Source organism: Aptenodytes patagonicus, chromosome 1, assembly GCF_965638725.1.
Source record: "Aptenodytes patagonicus chromosome 1, bAptPat1.pri.cur, whole genome shotgun sequence".
Lineage (NCBI taxonomy): Eukaryota > Metazoa > Chordata > Aves > Sphenisciformes > Spheniscidae > Aptenodytes > Aptenodytes patagonicus.
This window is the reverse complement of record NC_134949.1, coordinates 76,843,963-76,869,064: the sequence shown is the minus strand read 5'-3', so window position 1 is coordinate 76,869,064 and position 25,102 is coordinate 76,843,963. Positions and strand designations below refer to the sequence as shown.

The 25,102-nt window shown below is 46.8% G+C and overlaps 1 protein-coding gene across 1 annotated transcript; it reads right to left on the bottom strand.

Moving 5' to 3' along the window:
* On the bottom strand, positions 1-22,920 carry SSPN (sarcospan). The gene is made up of 3 exons (XM_076343366.1): positions 22,455-22,920; positions 8,867-8,953; positions 1-3,485 (listed from the first exon to the last, which is right to left on the bottom strand). Exons 1-3 carry the CDS (start codon positions 22,788-22,790, stop codon positions 3,120-3,122), a joined length of 789 nt encoding a protein of 262 aa, XP_076199481.1. The 5' UTR covers positions 22,791-22,920; the 3' UTR covers positions 1-3,119.
* Positions 22,921-25,102: the final 2,182 nt, after the last annotated feature.

The window sequence follows — 25,102 nt, the reverse complement described above, 5'->3', positions numbered from 1 at the left end:
TTAGTCTTTGCTAGATCAAAATGCCCCATATTTATTCATTAAGCATTAAAACACCAACAGAATATATGATGAATATTGCTTTCTTCCAGAGCAAAGGGTTAAGCTGCAACGTGCTGATTAGTGAACCGAAGTCAGCGGTGGTGGCTCAAAGCGGAGGGTGCACTGTTACGGAGATACACAGCTTGCTAAGCAGAGCAGGCTCCCTTATCCAGATCTCCCTTCTCTTCCCCATCACTGTGCTGAACGCATTTGCAGCGACTCTGTGATCATCGCCGCCATGTCTTTCGTGCTTTAGAGGAGTCCCAGCAAGTCTAAGCCCAGGAGTGAGTAGGCAGAGGCCAGGCAACGCGAGCCCAGCCCCATGTAACAGGGGCTGGCCTCCGGGAGCCCAGCGCCTGGGAGGTGATGGGAGACAGGGTGTGAAAACATGTGGGTGAGACAGGGGTCAAAGGATTAAGGAGACAAAAGCCCGGCTCTGGTGGAAATGCCGCTCGGCCAGGGCTGGCCAGCCATCTCCCACAACAGCTCGCTGCTGCCAGCCTGCACATAGCACAACCTAAGCTAGAGCGCTGCAGACCAAGTTATCTTCTGAACAACAAGGACATTTGGGAAAGGGCAGGGTGGGAAGCATACCCTGCTCTGCCAGCAGAGCCTTCCTCTTGCTTCGCCAGCCATCAGGGCGCAGCGCATGGTGGCGAGGGCAGGAGGAAGCCCCAAAGCTCAGCTGTTGTTCAGCCTCCCCCCAGTCCCTTTCCCGCTTCTTGTTATCTTCTTTGCGGGTAGGAGAGCCCACATTTTCGGCCAGAGGGAGGAGCGGGCGCAGCAAGGGTCGTGTAGGTGGGAGGCAGGTATATCCTCTGCCCTACGCTTCTACAGAGAGCACAGCTGGCGTCGTGCGAGGGATGGGCGACAAACCAACATCTGAGTACAAGCAGCAGGTGAGAGGCACCCCTGTGTATCCATCTCATACGGGAGGCTGGCCCTGGCACAGGTCCGTGAGCACTGCTTGCAGCATGCTCCGCCAGAGTCGGGGGAGATGGGCTGGTTTCCTCCACCGCACGGACGGCCCCGTCGATGCTGGCAGCTGGGTCTTACATCGCCAACCCGTCTGCGCACTCCACTGCTGTCTCAGCTTGCTCCGAGCATGCCTGGGAGCTAGGCTTAGGACTTCAGATGGGTGGCAACATGTGGGCAAGTGAACGGGCATCCTTGCAAATGTGCCCCGCAGCCACACTTACTAGTGAGTGTTATTTTTAGGTGCATAAAAAAGGCCATTTGGAAGCTGGTCTCAAAAACCTTCATTTTCTGAAGCTCCTCACTTTGCAGCTTGACAGAGAGCACCTTGGTGATGCTGTCTACTCTAGAAGCACTTTCCATGAGAAAAACTCAAGCACGTACACTGAGCAGTGCTCTAGGTGACCCACAGGAGACTTAACTATGTTGTCATCTTCTGACCCTGGAGGTACGCTGGTCTAGCCCTGGGATGACGTGTGATAACCATATGGAAGACAGGTTTTGGGTAGGATTAGAGCTTCTTAAACAACTAGCTTTTGCCAGACTGGGTTTTTGACTCCCTGGTGGCTATTTTTGCTGCAGAAAAGGAAAGTTTTTGCTTCTTTGAAGCCTTATAGAAGTTTTATTTGCTTCCTCCTTGCTGATTGTAGCACAGTTTTTCTGGCATGTGATTGCTCCACCCCACCTCAGAAACACCCTTGCTCTGGTGGGGATCAGGAAATCCCTAGTCAAGGCTAGGGTGTGAGCACCAGCTGCCCTGCCCTGGCACAGCTATCGGCAGGCAGTGCAAAATGCTGCCAATTCAGAATTGCTCCTACATTTAGAAGTCCATGCTGTGGAAGTGGAAATGACAGTTCGAGGGACAAACCGACATACTTGTCTTGGTATAAGGCTTGGTATAAGGTTAATAAGACATAAAGCACTTCTAGAGCCACACTTTCAGGGTGAAAAAGCACTGTTTGAATGTGGTTTGTTATTCTATGCTGCTTATTAAGAAATCGTTATTCTCTTGCCCTCATTATTATAAACGATGTCTTTGGGAGACTGGCAGTCTCTTCTCGCTTCCCTCCCTCCACCCCATTTTAAAAACATTCATTGTTGCAGGGATATATCTTTCAGGGCTGTTGGCCCAACTCCACTGCTGGTGTGTAAGGCTGATTGTCTTCAGAGGAGTTACACCAAAAAATGCATTTGGCCTTTTGTGCTTGGAGTATAATTGGTGGAACTGGCTAGACGCCGGGTTTGGGAACCTGCAATTACAGCAGTGTCAACATAGTTTTCAACGTGACTAGTGATTTAGGGTCCTCCACTTTACCAGCGCAACTCAAGGTTTCTTAAATTGCTGTTTTCTCACAAAGTGCTGAGCGCTCATACTTCAGAAATCTGTCTGGGGTCTCAAGCAGGGCCCACCGAATCACCATTAGTCAACCCACTCATATTGTTGTTTATTAGTAATTGTATTAGGTAACCTATATCATTAGTCACTCTGAAAAGTCTTATGTATATTTTATACGGCAGTCATCAATATATTCACTTTGCTGTTGGTCTCAGCCTGCATTTGAAGAGGTCTCGACCTCCCTTATTACTTTTTCGTATGGTAAATCCCCATCAGGTTAGCGTGGATTATACCCAGAGCATCCGAGAGACAATATATTCCCTAAGCATGATCAGCATAATTATAATTAAGCAGTTTGGACCAGAACCTTATCTGGTAGAAATCAGTATAGCTTCTCTGAAGGCAAGAACAGGTATCTACCAGCGAGGGAAACGGACCCTATTTGTTAACTGCTGTAGCCATGCAGATGAGTTCCCAATGATTTTTTAAGCTCTCATTTTGTCTATGGCTATTAAAGATCCTCTTTGGTGAGTATTTGTACAGCTGCATCTTTAGGACTTCGTGACCTCCAGATAGTCTCACAAGGGATCTTTTGCAAGAGCAGCCATATGAAATGCTCTTAAAATTATTGAAAAATATATTCATTAAAACTGTGTGAATGTTTTTCCTTGTCAAAAACCTTATAAACACTCATCCATCCATGGTGTCTATGGTGGCAGTATGCTGATATTTTCTGTTCCCTGGCTACAACCCCCCGCCAGCTCAGACCCTATACTTTCTGTTGCTGGCCTTCAGAAGCAGTTAAAGGGTAGAACCGAACACCTGCATAAAAGACCTGGTATCTGTGTTTCCACATCATGAAGCATGCCAACAGACACACCAGGGCTGTTATTAGGTTGAGAACCATCTGCAGAAGTAAGTACAGGTTGAGCATGCTGGTAAGGCTGCCACAGTCAGCTGCGTCCTGGTAGACGAAGGTCCTACCGAGGGGGTCTGCAGTGTCCAGTTTGCACTGGCAGGACTCGAGGATGGTATCGCAGGTGAATTTTGTCATCTGCAAATAATGGTGTGCAGCAAAAGCCACTGCCAAAACACAGGCAACCAGACCCAGGGCACTCAGGAGAAAATACATCAGCTGAAAGAAAGAAAAAAAAAAAGAAAAGAAAAAAAAAGAAAAAAAAAGAAAAGAGAAAAAAAAGAAAAAAAACACTCTTTTTCCAGCTACACAGAGAATGAGGAACAGAGAACGAAAGCACGCACATGTACTTTACAGGGAATGCATGCATTCGATGGACTATCTGGACATTGTAAGTTTCGAAAATTGCAAGTCAGCTATAACTCCCGGGCGATGCCAAGTTCAGCAGGTCATCTCAAGAACTAGTAATTCTGCCTTGCATATTTACATGAGTATTGCCTTGCAATTTTGAGACCTGATGAGAACACCAAGAAATCTGTGTCTCTATACAGCCAGAAGCTTTATAGAGAGGGAGGGAGCGTGTCCCTCTACAGTTGTACCTGCATTGGCTAGACTTACAGTCATCAGCTGAGATGAATTAGTGCAGTTGCCTTGAAGCAGAGCTGAGCAGACTGAGGCTAGGGCTGACATATTATCCCAGGCTGTGCTGAGAAGTAGGTGTTTTTGAAACTTTGCTCATGTGTTATTCCCAGCTCTTGGTTTGTGTTCCCAAGCAAATCTGATTTATACTTGCAAATCAGGCAGTGATCAATCCCCTTCCAAAACTTGCCCCATAAAGGTGGAGAAGTCTTTCAAAGGCATGAAAGAGCAGCGAGTGCCTTTCATTTCCCAGCGCTGCCCCTGCTATGGCATGAGAAGGACAAGGGTCTGTTTTGTCACTCCCCTACTCCTTACACCAGTGGCAGCTTTAAAATAGGGTGGCTTTTATCAAGGGTAGCTATGCAGAGTCCACCCCCACAAACGCATGGAAACCAGCAGCAATTCAGAGCCTTTGTCGCTCCAAGTTGCACCTGAGACCTTTGGATAGCAGAGCATATGGACTTTCCTTGCTTTTGATAGCTGGAACTGGCAGTTGCTGTGCTGCATACAAAGTATGTATGAATGTATATTAAAATCATATTCTGTGTTTAGCCAAAATAGCATTTTTGCTTCTGTTCAGCACTGTAAAAACATTTATTTTGCTTGGCGTCTTATCTGTCAGACACATGGCATAGTTGGGAATCTGTTATTTTAAACAGCAGCTTCTCTCTTTCTCTCTCTCTCTCTCTTAACCTCAATACCACATGCAAACTATCAATATAAAAGCATTTTTTATGACCTTGAAACTCCAAATATGTATGTCTTGATAAAATTCACACTCCTGGTGTATTTGTCTTATATCTACAGCGTGAATCAATCTTTCTATTCAGTTGCCAGCTTGAAAAAAAAAATATTTGGGCTTATTGCAGATCTTAAAGCACTATATGCATTTTCTCCCCCATATCACCGAATTCTTACAGCAAGGTCTTCGTTTCCAAGACTTGGCTACTATTAAATTTAATGACTTCCCCTGCAGCCTTAAACCAAGGGCAGCTTCAAAATGAGGGTGGCTCTTATTAAATGCAATTACTTTACCCCTGCAGCTTTCAAGGTAAAGGTCCATGGGAAAGGTGAAGTTGGAAAATGGGCACACCTCCTCGTATAAAGCACACAGAAGGGAGCGCTACTGACTGATGGACCCCCTCCAAACAAAGATGTAATTTGTAGGCCTGTGGCATTACTTTAAAAGATGGTGCAAGTGTGTTTGATGGGGAAAATGGAAAATGGACAAACATTGATGACCGTTCCTCTTCTCTGAGGGACCAAAGTTGTTCTGCGATGCAGAAGTCCTAGTGGACTGGCTGGAAGTCCCTGGATTCAGACCAGCAGGAGACAGAATCAGGCCTCCCTAATAAATGAGATATTAACCCAAGACTACATGGTGTGCCTGATTTTCCCTGGCAGGTATTTTATTTAGCTGACAATTTCTATCCAAAGTCAGTACAAAATAGCATGAAATGCACGGCCTAAACTACTACACTCCAGGTACAGTAAGCGAGAATTTGCCTGTTGTGTAGCTAAAGGGGAGGAAATCAGAATCCCTTTGAAACGCACCAGATAGACGGGCAGCTCTTACAGCAATCCTCAGAGGCCAGCAGAGATGCGTGGGGACATAGGGCAATTTCCAAATAGCTTATTATGCTCACAAGATGTTTGCAGAGGAATCTCTCTGCGAGCTGCTGAAAATGAACATGTTTCCAAATATCAAAGGTGAGGCAAATGCAAATACTGCCTGTGAGGGAGCACAAGACAGCAAGTGCTGAGATCCCATCAGCAGATTAATCACATGCCAGACCTGGAGGCAACTTCAACATCGCAAATACAACTGTGTAGTGAGCTCTGCCCAGGAACCAGAACTTGCCACTGGAAAATTGTTTTTTAACAGCCTCAGAGAGATAGGTACTGCGATTGCTGTTTAAATAGAAGGAGAAAAGGGAAGCGGGGAGAGACAGCATACGATGAGGTCAGAGCATGGCAGCTCATCCTCCTTCAGGCTCCTTGTATGAGGAAGAAACATTTTAGCAATATTTACTGGCAATAGCTGTGCCAAAAAGAAAAAAAAATAACCTAAGATGGATCGAGTTCCTCATGGAAAAGGCTTCTCATAGTTATCAGAGGTGAAACCAGAAGGGTTTGCAGATGTGGATCCAGGGGACCCCTTTTGAAGGCAGTGGTGGTTCAGGCACGAGCCTGTGCAGGGAACAGGAACCGCGGTGTGTGTCACGGCATGGGCTGCTGGGGCTGGGTGGGCAGGAGTAGAGGGTGTCACGCTACCGCGGGAGATGCCATGATGGGGACCACAATGAGTGATCTGTCAAATATTAGCAGATAGCCCAGGAAGTCCACAGGAGATCTAAAAATTTGCCTATGTGGTCTTTTTTTTTTTTTTTTATGCCAAGGAAGAAGATCTCCCCTTTTAAATACACAAGTAACAGTTGGGCATGCTGCTTTGCCGTACTGCAGAGCATGCTTCCTGCAGACACAGAGATGGGACAGGGGCAGAAATTCCACCTGGGACTCACCGTTGTCCCCCCAAAGAGCAAAGCCACCCTCCCTTTGGGTGGTGGTCCCTCTTTTTCATGGACGCACAGGGTGCTGCGGATACCCGCAGTAGTCTCAGGAAAGGACTTCTACCGAAAACAGTTCTAACGCCTCCTTCTTTAACAGGATCCAGGGCTCACGCAAGTGTGAAATGAAAGAAGCAGCTGTCAAGAGGGAGGAAGGCACAGAGGACTGCACAGGTGTCCTCCTGTTTCCCACCTTGAGGGAGTCACTCGCGGTGGTCATACGGTCTCCTCGGGGATTGACTAAAATCCCCCAGGCCTCTGTCTGCGTGGTCCTCCTCCCAGAGTGACCCTTGGGCTATGCAAGGGACCCCGGGGTGCTTACTGCACTCCAGGGAAGCCTGGCCAAGATTTTCTTGTAGGATGAGGCTCAGCAGCCACGTGCAGCCTCGGTGGGCACCAGCCACCAGCATGGGGGCAGGGCCTGGGCTGGGGAGCAAGTCCCCAGGAGGACAGTCGGGCCAGATAGGGCTGAACCCAACCACAGTGCTGGATGAAGCACCAGGCCCCCCGAGGAGGAGAGAACAACCCAAGTTGCTCAGCTTTGTCTCACGATTGTAATTTTGCATCCTCAGCCTTGTCGCCAAATAGCTAATGTTCATTTTTTTTGTTCAGAGACAGACTTTAACTGACATTTGAAGATCTGAGAAGTGATACTGGAGGTTTAGATGAGTCCTGTGTGATTAAAGCTCCGGAGGAGACTCTTAGCTCCTACTTTGTTTAAAATAGGTATGTGCCCTGCAGCCAGAAGCCGTTCATCTGGAGAGGCAGCAAGGAGGAGAGGCACTGTGGGATAATGGCTCCCGGTGGGGATGTGGGACAGGAGAGGTGAACAGCCTGGGAATGATCGAGTTTTGGGGCATGCTGCAATAGGAGATGCCGGGAAGGTGGATTTTGGGGAGGAGGGTGCTTTGGGTAGGCAACAGTCCACGGGCTATTGACTGAACCAGAAATCTTTCAAGGGAGACTTTAGCTCTAGTTCTACCAGGTGATGAGGAATAACCCATTTTACATCTCCTGGGGAGCACTTAAAAAACGTTTATTTTCTTGCAGGAGCGATGGCTCACGTTCCTCACTGCCAGGGTGGGTGGTGTTGCTAAGGGAGGCAGAGACATCTGAGCTGCCCAGCCTGACATGCCGTTCCCACCACGAGGGATGACTCCCTTCCTGCTTGGATGCCAAGTTCAATTTAATGCTGCAGGGCAAGCAATAAAAAGCCTGGCGTGGCAGCTCCGGCCCAGCCCAGCAGCTCCCTGGGCAGCCGTAAGGCTTACTTGCGGGTGTAAAGGTGACAGGGCGAGAATGTTAAGGCAATCAAAGGGCAGAAACAATTGTTCTTCTCCCCTTCTTTATGTAAGTACGGGAGAAGCTTGAGAGAGGCACAAAAGACACACCGGGGTCTAATTTCTAAGGGAGGATGAATGCCAGGTTTGGAAAAGCCGCTCCTTGCATTTCATTTCCTTCTGCCTTTCTCAGTTAATAATAACTGTTATTTTGTGTTGCTTGCATTGGTATTTTTCTTGGTTATTATGTGTCTGCAAAATATTAAGAGCCCTGAAAATTACAATAATAAGGAAAAACAACCCAGAAAAATGGTGTTAAAAACGTCCCATCTGGAACAAGCATTCTCAGCCTTTCTTTTCTACTCGCTTACCAGTATCAACAAAGCACAGTTTTGGGGACCGAGGCGGGGCATGGTGCATGGTTTCTGCGCATCTCTTGCGATGCTCAGATGGGAATTTGCTTCATGGAAGAATGCTTGTCCCCATGGTTTGCTAATGCTTTCCCGTGTTCGCTAATGCCCGACCCTGACACAAGGCACCACGCGCTGAGACATGGCTGCCGGTGCTCAGGTACAGCCTCGCTCTCCCCGACCATGGAGGCGGGCAGGTAGAGATTTCCAGCCACGTTTTTTAATTTGCCTGTGCCCACGCAGTTTCTTATTTCATGGTGAGGAACAAAACTGCTGGGAAGATGCTGAGATGCTGCTTAGATCACATTAAAAATTAAAACTTGATTTAAGTGGACCTATTTTATGCCACCCTACTTCTTACCCAGCTCTCTATGAATATCTCTACTTAATCAGTAACCCCCAATCTTTCACTGAACACTTCCCAAATTATTCCAGCTTTGTTGATCTGAATCTCTTTGATATTCTTAAAACATGGCAACTAAGAAGGTATCTTGCTCTGATTTGAAATATTTGTTATTAGAGTTTCCCCTTTATAGGCTACAGTTTCTTCCTTAGCTGCCTGGAAAATACCAGAAAACCATTCTTGCATTTCAGGTGCATTTTCACTTCTTTTCATGTGGTCTTGAAAATATCCCCAGTATCAACTTTTCTGATTACATTTAATGATATGAGAAGAAAAAGAAATTTTAAAAAAGTCAAGGTACCTTTACTGTGAACTGCACACACGTCTTCTCATCAGGTTGGTACGAAATACAAAGCATAACAAATCCCACTAAGGACACCACACAGACCTGCAGGGAAGAGATTTAAAATGTGTCCAAGTTAAAAAAAAAAACCCACAAAAATAACATCTTTTCAAGCCAAAACACCTTTCTGTGTTAGCAGGACCGTAACTCAAGGAGCAGTGTGTAAGCCAAGTTGTTTGAGTAGGGGCTACAGCCATGCATGTAAGAACCTCATCTGTGTGAATGCGCTTGCGAGGAGGGAAGAGCTTTAACCTTCACTTCACAGACATCAAGGCACAAAAAACTTACTCAGAGGGACTTTTTGAATCAGACCTACAAAGACACAGCCCAGCAATAGCCTCCAGGATGTGTTTAGAGTTTTTGTCCATGTAACTTAACTATCAAAAGGGAGCAGAAGGCTTATGAAGTTGGGCTTGCAAGCCCCTAAAGCAACATCCTACATACCACTGGATGCTGACAGGGTTTTTATGTCACCAGTACAGGTTGTAAATCAGTAACCATAGCTGCTGCTGGATAAGAAGCAGCACACTTTAGAGCAGAGGCTTTCAACCTCTCCTAGAGTGGACACCTTACCAAAGAAGACATCTCCCCTGCAATCTGAGACTGCATTTTAGCCCTGTGGCAGTAATTGCTGATGGTTAACAGTAATGAAAAAGTATTTATGCACTTTATTATTCATTTAGCTGTCTTTATTATTAACGCTGAAGACTGAGATTTATTTGCAGGAGCAGATATTCACTGGTAGGCATTTTCCACCCACGTACGGAGGGAAGCCCCTGCTCTGAGGAGCTAGCCCAATAAATACACTTTCCTTTTCAAAGTAGTGTTATCTGGGCCCCCCATGGTGCTAAGCACTCCAGTCAAGTGCCTTCCTCTCCCACGTTTTTGGAGGACCAGCGAGCAGACTTCACAGGAGGACGCAGGAGCTGCAGCTCTGCAACCAGACTGCTGCTTTCTGCCAGCTTCCCCCTTGCCTGGACAAGAGGAGCCGGGTCCCCAGCCACCCGGTGATGGCTCCCTGTGCCACCATGGGGCTGCTGGGGCCAGGTCAGGGCATGCAAGGAGTCCTGACTTGTGCCCACAGAGGGAGACGGCGTTGTTGGCAACTGGAGCTACGCTTGGAGGAATCATGTGTTTTTGGGTCGCCTTGGAAAAATAGGTGAGTCGATGGCATGCATGTGTCTTTAAATGCCACTTCCTATCACACCTTTAAAAAAGGCCCAGGTGTGAGGAGCCTTAGTGGGGACCTTAGCTGAGATGAGCCAGCATGCTTTCAAAGGTACTAAGGTTTGTCTTCACACGGGGCCAGGAGCAAGCTTTGGCCTCCTCGCTAGGAGCATCTTGATTATAAATGATAGCTATTAAATTCCCAGTGACTACAGTGAGAATCTATATTTTTTTTCCCCCTTCATTTTACTTTGGAGGTTTTGAAGACTTCTCATTAATTTGAGGCTTTCTGCTTTCCCGGAGCAGTGGGATATGCCCTCTCGGGCCAGACCCAGGTGCGAGTTGCCTTTGCTCAGGGGTGGGACTACGCCATGGAGATGCCTGCAGGAGTGCAGGGCTCCTTCACAGCCCCGTCCCTGCCTGCTCGCTGCACACTATGGCAGTGCTGTTCACATCCAGATTTCCAGCTCCATAGGGGACTGCTTGACCTGCAGTGAAGAATGCATAACTGTCCTTTTAGGCAGCAATGGTTAAACACATTTCTTTTATGATCTGATGCATAAAATACCAAATTTTTCTTTATATCTGCATTGTTGGTGTAAGGCACTAGACAGCAGGCTTGTAAAGGAAGAGTGCCTCCCAACGCATGGATAGTCATGTCCCTCAAGAACCTGTGCGATTAATAACACTTTTTCCCATAAAGTTTTATTTCATGTTATTTCAGTAGGACATGAATAGGAAGTATTGCCTGAGAACATTTCTAAAGAAAGCGTCAGTATTATTTACTCCTTTCCATGTCATGTGTATTTATATTCTGGTCCTATGACTTACACATGGCCTCCAATTTATTTGTTTTCTTCTTTTTATTGTTGACAGCCATAGCTGACAGGGTTGTCGGGGGAAAAAAAACAACCCTTCTTGTCAAAGGTCCTTCAGTGCTGTTTTTTTTTTTGCCTTATAGTGTTTCTATGTGACTCAACCATGTTCTATTTCTCAGGATTAATCACCTATGTCCTTTGTCCCTTGCATTGTATATTAATCTTTTAATTCAATTAACATGCCCATAAAACTTAAATCTTAAGGAGATCATGCCTCTAGTAATATCCAAATGATAAACTCCCCCAGTGGCAGTGTGGCTGAAGGAAAGAACTCGCAGCAAGAACTAAAAAAAAATGCTTAAATGCACTCACTTAACGTTATGTCCCCAAATTCATGTGAAATCAAAGGGGCTGCTCACGTCAAAGCTAGACCTAAGTATTTTCAGGACCTGGTGCTGAAGGATCTTGTTATGAGCACTAAATCAAATTCGCTTTGCTTCAGCTATATTAGTGGGCATTTACACTTGCGTGAACCGAGGGCCAGATTTGCCTCCAGGTTACTCCCGTGAGACATCATAGGACTGTGCCCGCTCTCCCATTCCCATTCCCGTTTTCCCACAGAAAGCCGACAGAGCTGCATTCATTTCCGAGGGCAGAGTCAGACACCAATGGTGGAATTTTCTCTCTACCATCAAGTGCCTCGCACAACTTCTGCAAAAACCCTGCCGGCTTTCAATGCGGCAGGGTCAGACCTCCCTCTTCAGAAAGCTTCCCGTACAAAAGACTATCATTTAAAAGGATTTCCATTCCTGCACGCGCTTTCTAAAGTTCCTCTGGGATTTAAATAATATACTCAGGGATACTTGAAGAGGCACATTTGCAGAGAGGTATTTATAAAAGATTATACTGGGTCAGGATTCCAGCAAGTCTTGGCCAGGATATTTCAGAAGGCTTAAGTATTTCTTTTATAACAAGATACCAACTTTTTTTTTAACCAGAGATGTGTATTTTTGTAAGTGACGGTAAAAAATAATGTCGCTGAGAATTATGACCCGTATATGTTTTACATTTCGGTTCTTTAAAGGTGAATTCATTCACCGGAGCAAACCGAAGTGTGGAACATTTATAGAGAAAACAGCTTTATGCTTCTATTTTATACATTATTAATAGATCAGTTTTGAATTATACCTGTGATGTGTAATAGAATAACTATAAAAATCCTCTGGTAAATATTCGTTAGGACCCGCTAAGTGACTAAGACAGCTGCATTACAGCAGGCACGTTATGGATGCTGTTGACATGTTTGCTAAGTAGCATTAGGTAATCCTGCGTCCTAGTGCTTCAATAGCCACTGCAATATCCCAGAGTGAAGCATACGTTTCCTATGCCTTATTGACTAAGCACACAACATAAAATGCAATTGAACTTGCTTTAGCACTTGCTTGCCACCAATCGATATGCATTTGTTATCCAAATAAAATAGATTCTATAAGAGCTGCAGAATAGCAGTTAATTAGATCAGCTCTTGTAACTGTTATCTGGAAATCTTCAAGTATGCATTTCTATGCAGAGTAAATTTCAACTCAAGTTTATTTCAAGATCGTATATTTCAAAGTTTTCCAGACTGACTAACACACCCTTTGCTGAATAGGTAGTGACGTGAAAGGTTATCCAAGGAAAGAATTTAAATTTAGAAAAGTACAGTCTAGAAAAAGATCCGAATGTGATACAGATGTATTTAGGAAGGGTACAGATTTAATTTTGGTTGAGGCATACCCTGTGAAATCCCCCAGTTCACAATCCAGGGAAAACAGCTGTTCACTAGAGCTGGCTGAAAAACTTAAAAGTTTATGCTCTAGAAAAGTTTCAATACTATTCCTTTTTAGCGGGAAGCAGTAGACGTTCCTTCCATTGGGCAGGAACATCTCAGGGCTGAAAAGTGACTTAAGAATTCTTTTTTTTTTTAAACCACAATCGAAATAATAGGAGTAGACATTTTCCGGGTTGCCCCCACCCCAAAGAGGGCTAGAGCCTGTTCTTGTGAGAACTGAATTAAGATCCTATAGATTTCAGCAGGAACGGGACCTGATCCCAGCTGCATTTAGGAGTGGGTCCTAGTTGATTTGCCTGGGAGGATCCTTGCACCCACGGAGATCTAGCGCGCAGTCCTTGGCTTTTCAGGACTTTGGCAAACCAACTCTCCCTGTACGCGCACACAGGCTAGCACAACTGGGTGTTTCTCACAGCTTGGAGCCTCGCACGCTGCTGCAAAATAGACGGTTCAAGAGTGAGACTGCGACTGTACCACAACGCACATTCGGCACTTGCAAGGAGCATGCCTTTACATATCTTGATCATCTTAAACCCAGAACTCAAGCAGTAAAGAAGAAGATCGATCTCAAGTTTTGTGTACCCAAAATCCCTCACCACCAGCTTTACTTTAGCTGATCTCGCCATGCTGAAGAGCTCCAGCTGCCACTGAAGCACGGCAGGCTGACACCCTGCCCAGCACGGTGCCGGAATCCTCCTGCACTAGCCAATCCTGTCCCTCCCACTAAACTTATTACACTTCTGAAAAGTGTCACGGGTGAGAAAAACAGGCTCGTTGTCTCCGACAGGAACAAACACAGGTGGCAATGCAGAATGGTGTTTGGACAAAGCCCACAGACATTGCCACCCAGTGAGGACCACGAGGCTCGGGGCAAGGGAGCCATCCTCCCCATCCTCACCTCCCTGGGGCTCACTTGCGTCTGGTCCTGCAAGGACTAAGCACAAGGTGTACAAGCGGCACAAGGACACCCTGTGGTAGTGATGAAGATGGTTATGTAATGTACGGAATTGGGGGAAATACGAACATGTAGGGCACAAATTTCTGCTGTGGTTTGCATTCATTATCTTTGCACACTGACATATTAATGTGGTTTGCTTTATTTTGACAGATTTCAAAACCACAGATAGCTCTAATCTGTCTGCATCTCTCCCTTGTATATTTGTGAAACTGGTTTTTCTTTTGTTATTGCTACAATTTTAGCTTGAGTGTTGCTATAGAATAGGTGGTTTTCTCCAGCAAAGCACTTCCTACCCAGAGCGTCTTGGAAACCCTGGCACATGAGGCTGGTAAAGCAGGAGAGTTGGAAACATCCACCAAGACATGAAGGAAAGAGACAAAAACCTGGTTCAAAGGACCATCTTGGGTCTACGCCACACCACAAGACAAATGCTGCAAACACTCACAAAGACATAGTATAGCTCATCTGCTCTTCATATGGGGGCTTGTTAGCAAGAACCTCCTGCAACAACCTTTAGGGGCAGAAAGCAAACGTGTTGGAGGACAATACCTCTCAAATATAGACAGTGCAATGCCACATGGCATTGCTGAGACCCACAGGTGGACTCTTCCTTTTTAATAAGGGGGAGGAAACTGCTATTAGCAGAATTAGGAAGAAATTTCCATTATGGACAAGTTATTTCATAGTTGCTCACTTCAAGACACTATGGATCTTTCTGTTTATAGGGACAAGGGTAAAGAAATTCTCTCTTGTCGCTATCTCTGAAGTCTCTGGCTTACCCTCAGAGGCGATACTTGGCTTGACGGATCACCCACCTTAACAGATATGGCAAGGCTTAGCTCTTCTCCACACATTTGGAGAAGCCATGTTATCCACCAAATTTAACAATTCCACTGGACACACTTTGATGCAAGAAAGAAAATGTTCCCGTTGGCTTTGCCATTATGAACCAGGATCATCTCTGATGCCAGACATCTGTACAGACTGTTGCAGACAGCGACACTGATGTTCATTCCCTTTATGAGGTTTGAGGAAATGGCAACAAAAGTGGGTGCTACAGGCAGCTTTCACTGCCAACTTTCATCAGCCCCGGGTCAGCCTAGGTCTCACTACGTAAAAGAAGTCTGTCTGCCACACAGAGGTATTGCACCTTAATGGTTTTTCCTCTTATAGATTTCTTGTTAGATTTAAGGCCAGTCTAGTTGCATATAAATTACTTCCAGAAATAATAGCTGTAATAATAATGATAAACATGTATATTGTGGTTGCAGGCAAAGGCCATCACCATCTAGGAAATCATTCTCTTAACAGCCATAAAACCCCATGATAACTGACCATCCCTGCCCCACCTACAGAATAAAATAATGATGTCTTTACCTCAGGTCTCTTCAAACCATGCAATAACACACCATGACAGATACACAACTTTCTTTTAAATTCTGTAAAGTAATCAAAACCCTGCAAGGACATTCATAAGCAAACAAAACCATATTTTTCTGTAATGATCTTTGCTGTTTAGGTCAGTTGCTCAGCAGTGAAAATGGTCACTTGTGCTACGGTGAGATTTAATTCCCTCGGCAAAGCACTGCCATCAGGCTACCATCACTTACAAAGCCAGGAGCTGCAGCAGCAGTCCATTACTGCTGTTAAGTCAGAAATATGGTGCTGGGCGATCAAAAGCCTGAGGGAACCAAACAGAAAAATTAAAAGTTCCCAGAGCCAGCAGTGATTTGCAAACGTGAGACATGTAGCATGGCTAAGAGTGCTACGTGAACATGACTCACGGTTTGAGATGTGTCCATGACTATGAAGCTGTGGAAAGCCATCATCTCTATAGTCATAAGGTTACCTAGGCTGAGGAAACCTGTTTGAATAATCTCCCTCTCCAAATCTTACCTAGGCTTTTGGCACAAACATAGTCCAGCCAGGAACTCTGATTTCCTCCCTCCTTCCCCTTGAGGCTGTAGCTGGAGCAGGGGGCTAAAACACAGGATTCAATCAGCACTTGACCAGGTATCACACAGACCTCTGGTGTGCAGCTGCCTTGTCAAACCATTCTTTGAAAACACTTCATCATTTTTTCCCATCAAAGTTTCCCACCTGATCAAAATAAAAGTATGGATTTCAGTTAATCAGGCATCAGTGCATAGTTACTCTTAGAAAATGATGAGATTTAATGGCCGAGGGCTCTGAAGACTACAGCTCTGGTGCTACACACATATATGGCTATAAACAAGCACTGGAAACCTCACCATAGCATATTTCATGCAGTGTACCTCATTGCATCCAGAGTTGTCACATACTTTGGAGAAGGTTCAATTAAATACCTGAAGTTGGAGGCTCTTCTTGAAGGCAGTCCTCCCTCAAACCTTTTGATGTTTGCCCATGGCCAATTGAAGCTAGCTTGTATAAAAAATGGATGCCTGCATGACTATAATTTCTATTAGCTGCTTTGATGACACCAGTTTTTAAGTGTCACCTTTTATTAAAAATTGAAATCGGTTTCCCTAATAACAAGTAAAAGTTAAAAACCCAGCAAGGCTGTATAGGAGGTAAAGCCTGACTGAAAGCCACCTCCACAATTGCCGCAGGAAAAGGTGTCAAAAGCAACAACAAAAAAAAACCAGCAAGGGACCAGGGCTAACAGAAAGTGTTTCTCTCCTTTCAGGCTTTAAAAGAGAACACATTTCAGGGGTTTTTAAATAGCCAATCATCCCCCATATCAATATGGAAGGGGATCGGTTGCCTCTCGCTCTAGCTGGGGATGCTTCCCAATTATTGACCCTCTCTAGCAAGATAAAAAGGTTGCCTCATGCATAAAGTGGTTGTCTGATGTTTGGCAGGGCCATCACTGTGCAGCCGGAGCGCCCGGTCTCATGGAGAAACGTTACATCCAGCAGGTGGGGGGACCCGGAAAAAGAAAGGCAAGGAGGCTGACGGGGGCTTACCCGTACAGGTTTGTCTCGTTTTATCATGTGAGAGACCACCTGCAGAAAGGCTCTTAGGTGGAAATATCTACAGAGCCTCATCTGTGGGGAAATTGTCAGGGACAACGTGGCCCTTGAATTGCTTCGTTACACTGAGCCGGGGAAACCATCTGCATTATAGGAACAGCTACAGGTACAGCAAATCCCTTCTGGTCCAGAGGAGCATGGGTCTAGCCAACCCCAGCTAATAATCAGGACACACTTAACCCCAATTTCTAATTGATATCGCTTTATAGCATGACACTGTCCTTTTTTCCCCAAACACCTGTATACAATGCTTCATCCTTTCAGCATGAATCTCACAACAATGTTCTCAAAGTTTCTCCTTAACAGTTGTACACGCCACCATCGTTGTACCCATTTTCAGGATGAAAGTCTCAACCCCTGGCCTCTCCCTGTTGCCAACTTCTACCATTTCAAAAGTCCAGCTTAATTTTAGGGGCCCTGCTGCTTCCCTGAGAACTGGGGATGCTGGAGCGACTTTGCCGAGAGCTGTACAAGCCAAAGAGGGTGCTGGGTGCGGGGAGCTTATCATGCCGCCTTCCTGCCATCCCAGCCCCAAAGCAACACAGACCCTGACAAGCTAAAGAGGCAGAGGCTGGGTCAGCACTGCCTGTTACAGGCAGCGCTATTGATTTTGGCACTCAGGTTTACCAGCCCACAAGCACGTGCTGAGTCAGTGGCAGGACCCACCGTCTGAGTCAGACTCCCCTGCACAAGTACATCAATTAAACAAACATCTCAATTATCAGCATCTGATAGGGATATGCGGTGGTGGGAGATAGTCCTGGCTATTTGCTACCCACGTTGTACTACGCATCGAAAGATCTTTGAAGCATGAAAACCAGTCAAACTCCTCTGCCAGCCCTGTCGTATGGATGGGTTGTCTTGCACTGTTCCCTGATGCTGCCACGCAACACGCTCGCTCTTGCCCCTCATCTCCTGCAAACTGTCCCTCACAGCTGGGTTTTCCAGCCATCGTGAGATCTTCATCTGTCTCACCTATCCTTGTCTGCGAGCTGCTCAAAGCAAAGGATTTGTTTCTTTGGTGAAGGTTTTGGCTTAATTTTTTTTAAATGTTCTTTAAAAAAAAGGTATGAAAACTTCAAAAGACATAAATATTTCTGACCCCAGGTAAATGAATAAATAAATTGCTTTTTCAGTTAAAAATCTGCCTGCCTTTTGCACCACAAAGCCCCACATCAGAGAAGCCAATGCTTGAACGGTGCAGCCAAAAGGCAACAAGGCATGGCTACCTCTTGGGTAAAGCTCAGGGACCCTCTGGCCTGGGGAGACAGCTGGGGAGATGTGACCCTGAAGGGCCTGAGCAGGGAGAAGCATCAGAGCTCCTGGGCTGGGGGCTCGGCCCGTGGCAGATCTTTTGAGACAATTTTTGTGATAAAATAAATGACAGCTGGAGCCACGGTTGCTGCCTTGAGCTGCTTGAGAAACAGATTTTTTAAAAAATGTTTTTAAAAATCCCAATTTTATGTACATCTATACATATATATGGATTTAAAATAACTTTCTGACAGAAATATTAAACACCCTGGATAATAATTTCTGATGAGCATTTCTGTAACTTTCTTAACTGCCTGAGTCTGCAAAACGGGGCTGAAAGGGAGCTTGCCTGTGAAAACTCTGATACTCTCTACTTTTGATCACAGTGGAAATAATCTAAGAGCAGATTTTTCAAGGAGAAATACATCGTTTCTTCTTCTGGGTGTCAAAAGGCCACAAGCTAATGAAAAAGAATGAAAAGGATACCATTAATACCTACTGCTTCTCCAACACTTTTCATCCAAGGATCTCAAAGCAAGGGGTGACGGATAGCCATTATTAACCCCGCTTTACAGGGGAAATAACAAAGTCTTAGCAAGGTTAAGTAACTTGCCCAAAGCTACCCAGCAAGTCAGTGGCAAGACACAGAAAAAAATAAAGCCCTGCACTCCTGGCTGGATTTGTGAAGAGCTTGTCCAAGCTCCTCCAAAACAGCAAGAAGGAAGAGACTGCCGGGGTGGTCCAGCCTGCAGTTTCAGGTGCTGAGGACAGGTCTCACGGAGGAGCCGGGCAACTGCTTCAGACCTGGACGCCTTCGCTGTAAGTGGCTACAGGTAGGTGAAACAAATGCCACCCTCACTGTTTTTAATTGCATTTATTTGCCTGTCCCCAGCAATGCGGCAGAGGCATTTTACAGGGAACAGGTTGTTGAAGCTGAAGCAGAAGTGGTAAATCACATAGGGTCCGTGGTTTCTGTCCATAAACCTTTCCTTTGGTTTCTGACTAATGCCCCATGGATTTCGGATGAAATGCATTTCGAACTAGTAGGTTTTAAACGCGTTTCATGGTGAAACACTTCTGATGCAATGCAAGCTGTATCGTTTCCTTCTGCAGGAGCTGCAGAAGGGAAGGGCTGGTGCCAGGCACCCCTCGGGGGGGACCCCTTCGGTGTCGGGGGCCTCCTCTGCTCCCTGTCTGCGGATCGCTGGCCACATTTATTCCACAGGATGGTGAACCCAATCCCTGGCCTGCGCTATCCTGACAAACCTGGGTGGTCAGGTTTTGAACCGGTTTAATTCAGACTGCCTTGCATGGTTTTCCTTGGTAGCATTTCACTCTAGCTGCTTCTCTAAATAAATTCCTTTTCATTCACGGTAATGCACTAAAGCACTTGATTTTCAGCAAGGAATGGTGTCACCATTTTGCCACTAACAAAGAAGAAAAAAAAATCTTTCAATCAATCAGGTTCTATTTAACACATTAGCAATTTTCCTTCATTTTTCTGTCATCCTGCATTAACAGCCGTGGGGTCAAATCCAGCCCTGGTGTAATTCCAAAGGAGTAACACTAGGAATGAGCTTCGCCCATTATCTCTACTGTTGCTAAAAAGGTCTCGATAATAGATTTTTTTTAAGTTCTTGATTCTGAATACTAATTAAGTCCTTTAAAAAGAGCACTTGAGTGGGATGCTACTAAAACAAATATGCTCTGGTATTTTACACCACATCTTTCTGTTCTGTTGCTCATTTCTGTGCGAATAAATGAGTTCCGGGAAGTCACTTTCTGCCACAAGGTTTGTTTTCGAGCAGCACATGGGTCAGCTATGCCCTACCTACATGACCTCCATGCAGCCTCCCACAGCAGCCCAAGAGCCAGCCCATAGGATGTCCAGCCACACATAAGATGTCCTAGCCAAGGGTCCTCCTTCACGGACCAGTTTCCCCCCAGGTCTCCAGAGGCCGGTCCTCAGCACGCTCCCTGCCACAGCTCACCAGCAGCACCCTGTGACCTGCACACCCAGACACTCCAGCTCAACAGCTCCTGGCCATCTCCGTCCGATGTCCCAGTGGGCACCAAGTACCTCCACGGAGATATCACAGCACAGCAACAAAGTAAATGCAGCATCATGTTTTACCTTCTGCATTTTGCCCCTCAGACACATGCTTTGCATTGCTCCCATGGTGCATTGGCCATGGCCAGTGCTCCACACGCGCTCTCTTGCTGGGAGGCTCTGGGACTGCACCACCACCTCTGCCTCTCCTTTCTAGCACCAGTTTCCCTTTTACCACCCTCTCTGCTGGCGTCGGACCCCTCTTTCCCTTCTGCTTTGGGCTGAGGGTGCAGGAGAGCAGTGTGGTTCCCCAGGAGCCTGCCTGGCCACGTGCCCCCAGCACACAGTCCCTGCCATCACCCTGAGGGCAAGCAGGGGAACACCAAAAGCCATTTTGAGCCAGGGAGGAATCAAACCGCACATGAACGTGCCGGTGGCTCAACACCGCACCAGAGCCCCCAAGGTGAGAGACACCGTCTGACTCAAACCGTGGGTACAGTAACCCCTCCCCACAGCTACCTGCAGCCCACAAGGTGCACTGGTCTTCCCGATAGCTGGGACACCCTGTAACATGAAGCAAAATAGAGCCCTGACCCCCACAGCCAGCACAGTCCCAGGAGATGTGTTCCCCCTGAGGTTATCCTGGCTGGCTGGTGAGTGCAAAACACGACCACCACAGCTGAGAGCTGAGTTTTGCTTTGAGTTGGGGGTTAGCTCAGGAATGCACACGGTGAGTTTTGCCTGTTTTTCAGGGGGAAACTCTGAAAGTGACTGAGCTTTGCATCGCGTGGGCATCTGAATGTCACTACTGCTGGCAGCTGCTGCTAAAAACGAGAGGGGTTAGAGCTCAAGTAGTGGCTTTGGTGGGGTTTCAGGCCTCCCCGAGGGAGATCAGGCATATGTGGATGTCTCAGGTGGATGCTGTTTGGAGCTGCTTCCATGGCTTTTCTCCTATCCCTGGCCGTACGCTAGTTCAGTCCAGCTCACTCTTTCCCCAGCTTTTTCTAGTTGAAAAGCTATTTCAAACCTGGGATACTACTAGTGCTGTCTGGAAAAGACATAATCTGACCTCCAGAATCCCCAAAATAAACAAGAGGAGTGAAAATGTCACATGCTGCTATTTTATCATCCGTAGTCCCCCCTGGCTTGTAACAGCAAAAACCCCAGGAGGAAGTTCTCCCGAGCAAGGGTAAGCTCTTGCCCCGCAAAACTATCTCTAAACTCTTAGATACCTCTTTGATTGGAAGAGAAACAAGAAGGGCGAGACGAGTAGGAGGAGCTCTTCCTTTGGGAGCTCAGGCCCTGCTCCGTCTACTCTTTGGAGGATCGCCCAGCAGGATTAATACAGCAAACCCCAAACAGATCAGGTGTTCAAATAATCCTCCAACTGGCAAGGAATTATATTTATGGGAGATGCTCCCATAGCTGTTTTATTTATTTGCTGGGAGTTCTTACAGTCTAACAACACCCAAACCAGTGCTAACGCATCTATATATATTTTCCTGAAGCCTGCTGCCTAGGGAAAAAAACCTTGCATACTAAATTACATCCGTGGCACATCCCAGGCTCATAATCACCGATCCTGTCTCTCCACAGGCAAACCGCACGTCCCTGAGCACACGGCCAAGCGGGGCCAAACCGCACACGGCACTGAGACCCCCCCACATCTTCCCCACCTCTGCAGGGGCGGCCAGCCCTGGGGACCAGCCCGGGCTTCCCCACCGGTGGTGCCTCCTATTGACGCCCGGCAGGACCCTGCCCTTTACCCCGTCCCCGCCAGCCCGTGCGGTGAGACTGGCATGTCACTCAAAACTGCGCGTGACTTGGCGGGAGCTGCCAGCAGGCCCTGGGACGGGCTCCCTTTCCCTGCCACGTTACCCATCCACCAGTGCCGTCCCCCTCCCCACGGCCACGTGCAGTCTCTCCCTCCCGTGGGGGAGAAGCTGGGGATCGGCAGGCAGGGAAGGGGTTAAATTGCAGCGGTTCTTCAACACAGCACAGCGAAGAAGCTCAAAAGACAACCATTTCTCTCCTCTCGCTATTACCAACGCGCCCGGCTGAAAGTTGAGAGTTATGCTCTCACTTCTAAAACCTGATTGTTATGGTTTGGTGGGGAAAGAGGGAAGGCAGCATAAGTAATCAACATTTTTTTCAGCATCACCAGGCAGGAGTTCACTGCAAAGCACAAGCTAATACATACATCTAGTGAACAGCAACCCTGTATTTTATTTAAGGTCTGTTGGGTATTTCAGGGAAGAAGATGAAAGATGGTGTTATTCTGCAGGAGCAGTTTCCTTGGGAAAGTATATCCAGATATTTAATCCCAGGAATATTTATAGTTAGCATAACTCAAATGGTGTTGTGCATGCAGTTGGTTAGTCTAAAGTGGAGCATCATGCAGCTTGCATTAATGTTGGCAAAGGCACTTTATGGAGAAACAGACTTTATGCTTACAATTATCCCAGCCCAATATGGAGTGTCTCTGACTAGCAGAGAAGAACTGATGCCTGCCATAAGGAAGCCCAGCACAGTTACAGAGATGCCTAATGCCAGCTGCAACAAAGCAAACAGCAGCGGGAAACGGCAGCCACAACAAGTGTGGGATTCCTCCTCCTGGCCAGTTTTGGGATCCCCCTTGGTTTTCTTCTGCTTCTTCTTCTTCTTCTTCATCGCGGACTCCTGCATCTTGCTCGAGTCGGTGCTTTTCTCCCCTTCGGGTGCCTTCCCCGTCTGGCTCTGGTTATTCAGGGACGTGCTGTGCTGGGGTTTCTTCTCCTCCTCCTTTCCCATGCCGATGAACTTTAGGTTTTCACGTGCATGTGTGTGTGCGTGCGCTGATGGGGGTGTGAGTTTTTTTGCCCCCCAAAGCTTTGCTTTGTGCTGGCTGAGTTGTTCCTGGTATTTGAATCAAGGAGGCTGAACAAATATGGAAAACATTTGGAGCAGATTGTCAGAGCTTCAAAATGCCACATATAGCCCAGAGAAGAGGGGGATTCAAGGGGGGTAGTGAACAGCCAACATGCAGGCGCCGGCTCTGCACAGGGGCCGGCTGTGCACATACAGCTGAGCATGTGTGCTGCCACGGCTGCATAGGTGTGAGCACACACGTGTGCATGTTTGTGGAGGAGCTGGACAGGCAAATAACATGCAGAAAGTCTGCATTGGCAGCTGATGAAGAGGGGGGAAATCTGTCTCACCAGGTAGCCGGGAGCGATTAAGTGCCTGTGTCTGTGTGCGCACGGAGCAGGCAGGTAGGAGCTCATCACGCTGTGGCTCCCCTGGGGATTACTGGCATGCAGAGCGTAACTCGGTGAACCCACGCAGCACCATGCACACAACGGGCACGTTTCATACGCCGGCTGAATCAGATTAAATAGGTGCATTTCAGTGGGAGGGAGTTGAATACGTGTATGGAAAGTATGAAATCAACACAAATAAAAATTCAAATTAATATCCTGGGGAGCCAAAAGGAATCCTGTCTCTTCCCAAAAGTAACAAAAGCACAGCTAGGCATGTTTTATGGCGAGGCAGACAGGGACCAGCGATGAGGACTGGTGCTTCTGTGCAGGTACCTGGTAGCGCATGGAGCTGAACATCTGCTCAGCGAGTCTCCAGGGCTGCAAGTTATTCATACCAGGAAGATTGTTTATGTTACCTAAAAGAGAGAGGGATGTCTTGTTGTGGGTGTGTGGTCACTGCACTTTGTCCATATGTTGGCTCACGCTGGTGCTTGGGGCCAGCACACCAACAGAAGTGTTTTGTTTTTTTCCTGGAATACTCTAAAATTGTTCTGTAGCTGAATCCAGTGCTGGGAGCCCTGGCAGAGCCTCTCAGACGCTGGTGGGTCTCCCCGGGGGCTTGTCCACGGAGGTGCCAGCAAGACTGGGGTCTGCAGAGTTGGACCGTGAATACTAGGTCTGTGAATAGGAGGGAGCAATGAGAGGTGGGTGGTGAGCAGTCCCGCACCGGAGGCGATGCCGGCAGCTGTGCGTTCAGCCGGGCCGCGGTGCACGCGTCCTCGCAAGGGAAGACCGTGGGAAGCGGGAGGCTGCCGCAACGCCTGTGCTTAGCTCACGCCAGAGGAATTACTCAAAAGCTTAGGGGTAAGCAGGTGCTTAAATGCTTTGCTGGCCCAGGGTCCGAGTGCATACAGCCTGATGTATTGCCCTCCTACGAGCTAGGAGCTGCATCGGGGCCAGCAGAGCACTGAAACCCCTCCTCCATGCATGCAGCTCTGTGTCCCCACTGTCACAGGGACGCCGTGAGGACACATGGGCTTGCGCTGCCGCCCCACCACCACCAACGGGAGCAGCACAAATGGGCCAGCCAGCTCTGTCTCCACCACTTGGCTATGTATTTTTTTATTTTCCTTCCCATAGAGGAGTCAATTTGAGCAAATGACAGGAGCAAAGCATCGGGAGGAGTGGGGCGGGCGGGAAGAAGACGTCAGATGCTGGGGAAATCACCAGCTAAGCTGCCTTTGGATGCTGCAAAGTGGTTCAGGGGGGAATAACCAAAATGTTGAAGTACTCAGAGAGGATCTTACACATGCTGAGATAGCATCAAGGAAATCTTTCCTTTGACATATTGGCAATGCCTTCTGAGAAACTACTCTATTTCTAGCTCTTTATGGCATTTAACAGCAATGAACTGTGTCTTCTGTATTAATAAATTATGATGTCACTTTGTTTTATGGGTTAAGAAATAGCCTCTTTCGTTATTTATATTACTGAACGTATGAAAGAAAACTAGAAACAAAGTGATTTCAGATGCTTTCTGCACACATAACTCTTGTGCTACATCCATAGAGCAAGATTAAGATATATTGTTTAAAAAAGGAAAAGAAACTAGAGCTGAAAAAAACTGAAAAAACCCTCTTCCCTAGTCATGTTGCTTACTGTACCGTGTTTTCATAGCTTCTCACCAAGATGTTTTGTCACCATCATCCACTTTTTTAAACATTCTTATGGTAGCTTGCACTCACTGGCGTACCTTGTCTCTCGATCTCAAAGCCACATACAATTACATTTAACCACAGCTTTGAGAGGGATGGGGTGTTCAGGGATCATCACCAAGGTCAGAAAGGGAAGCAAAGCTGAGAA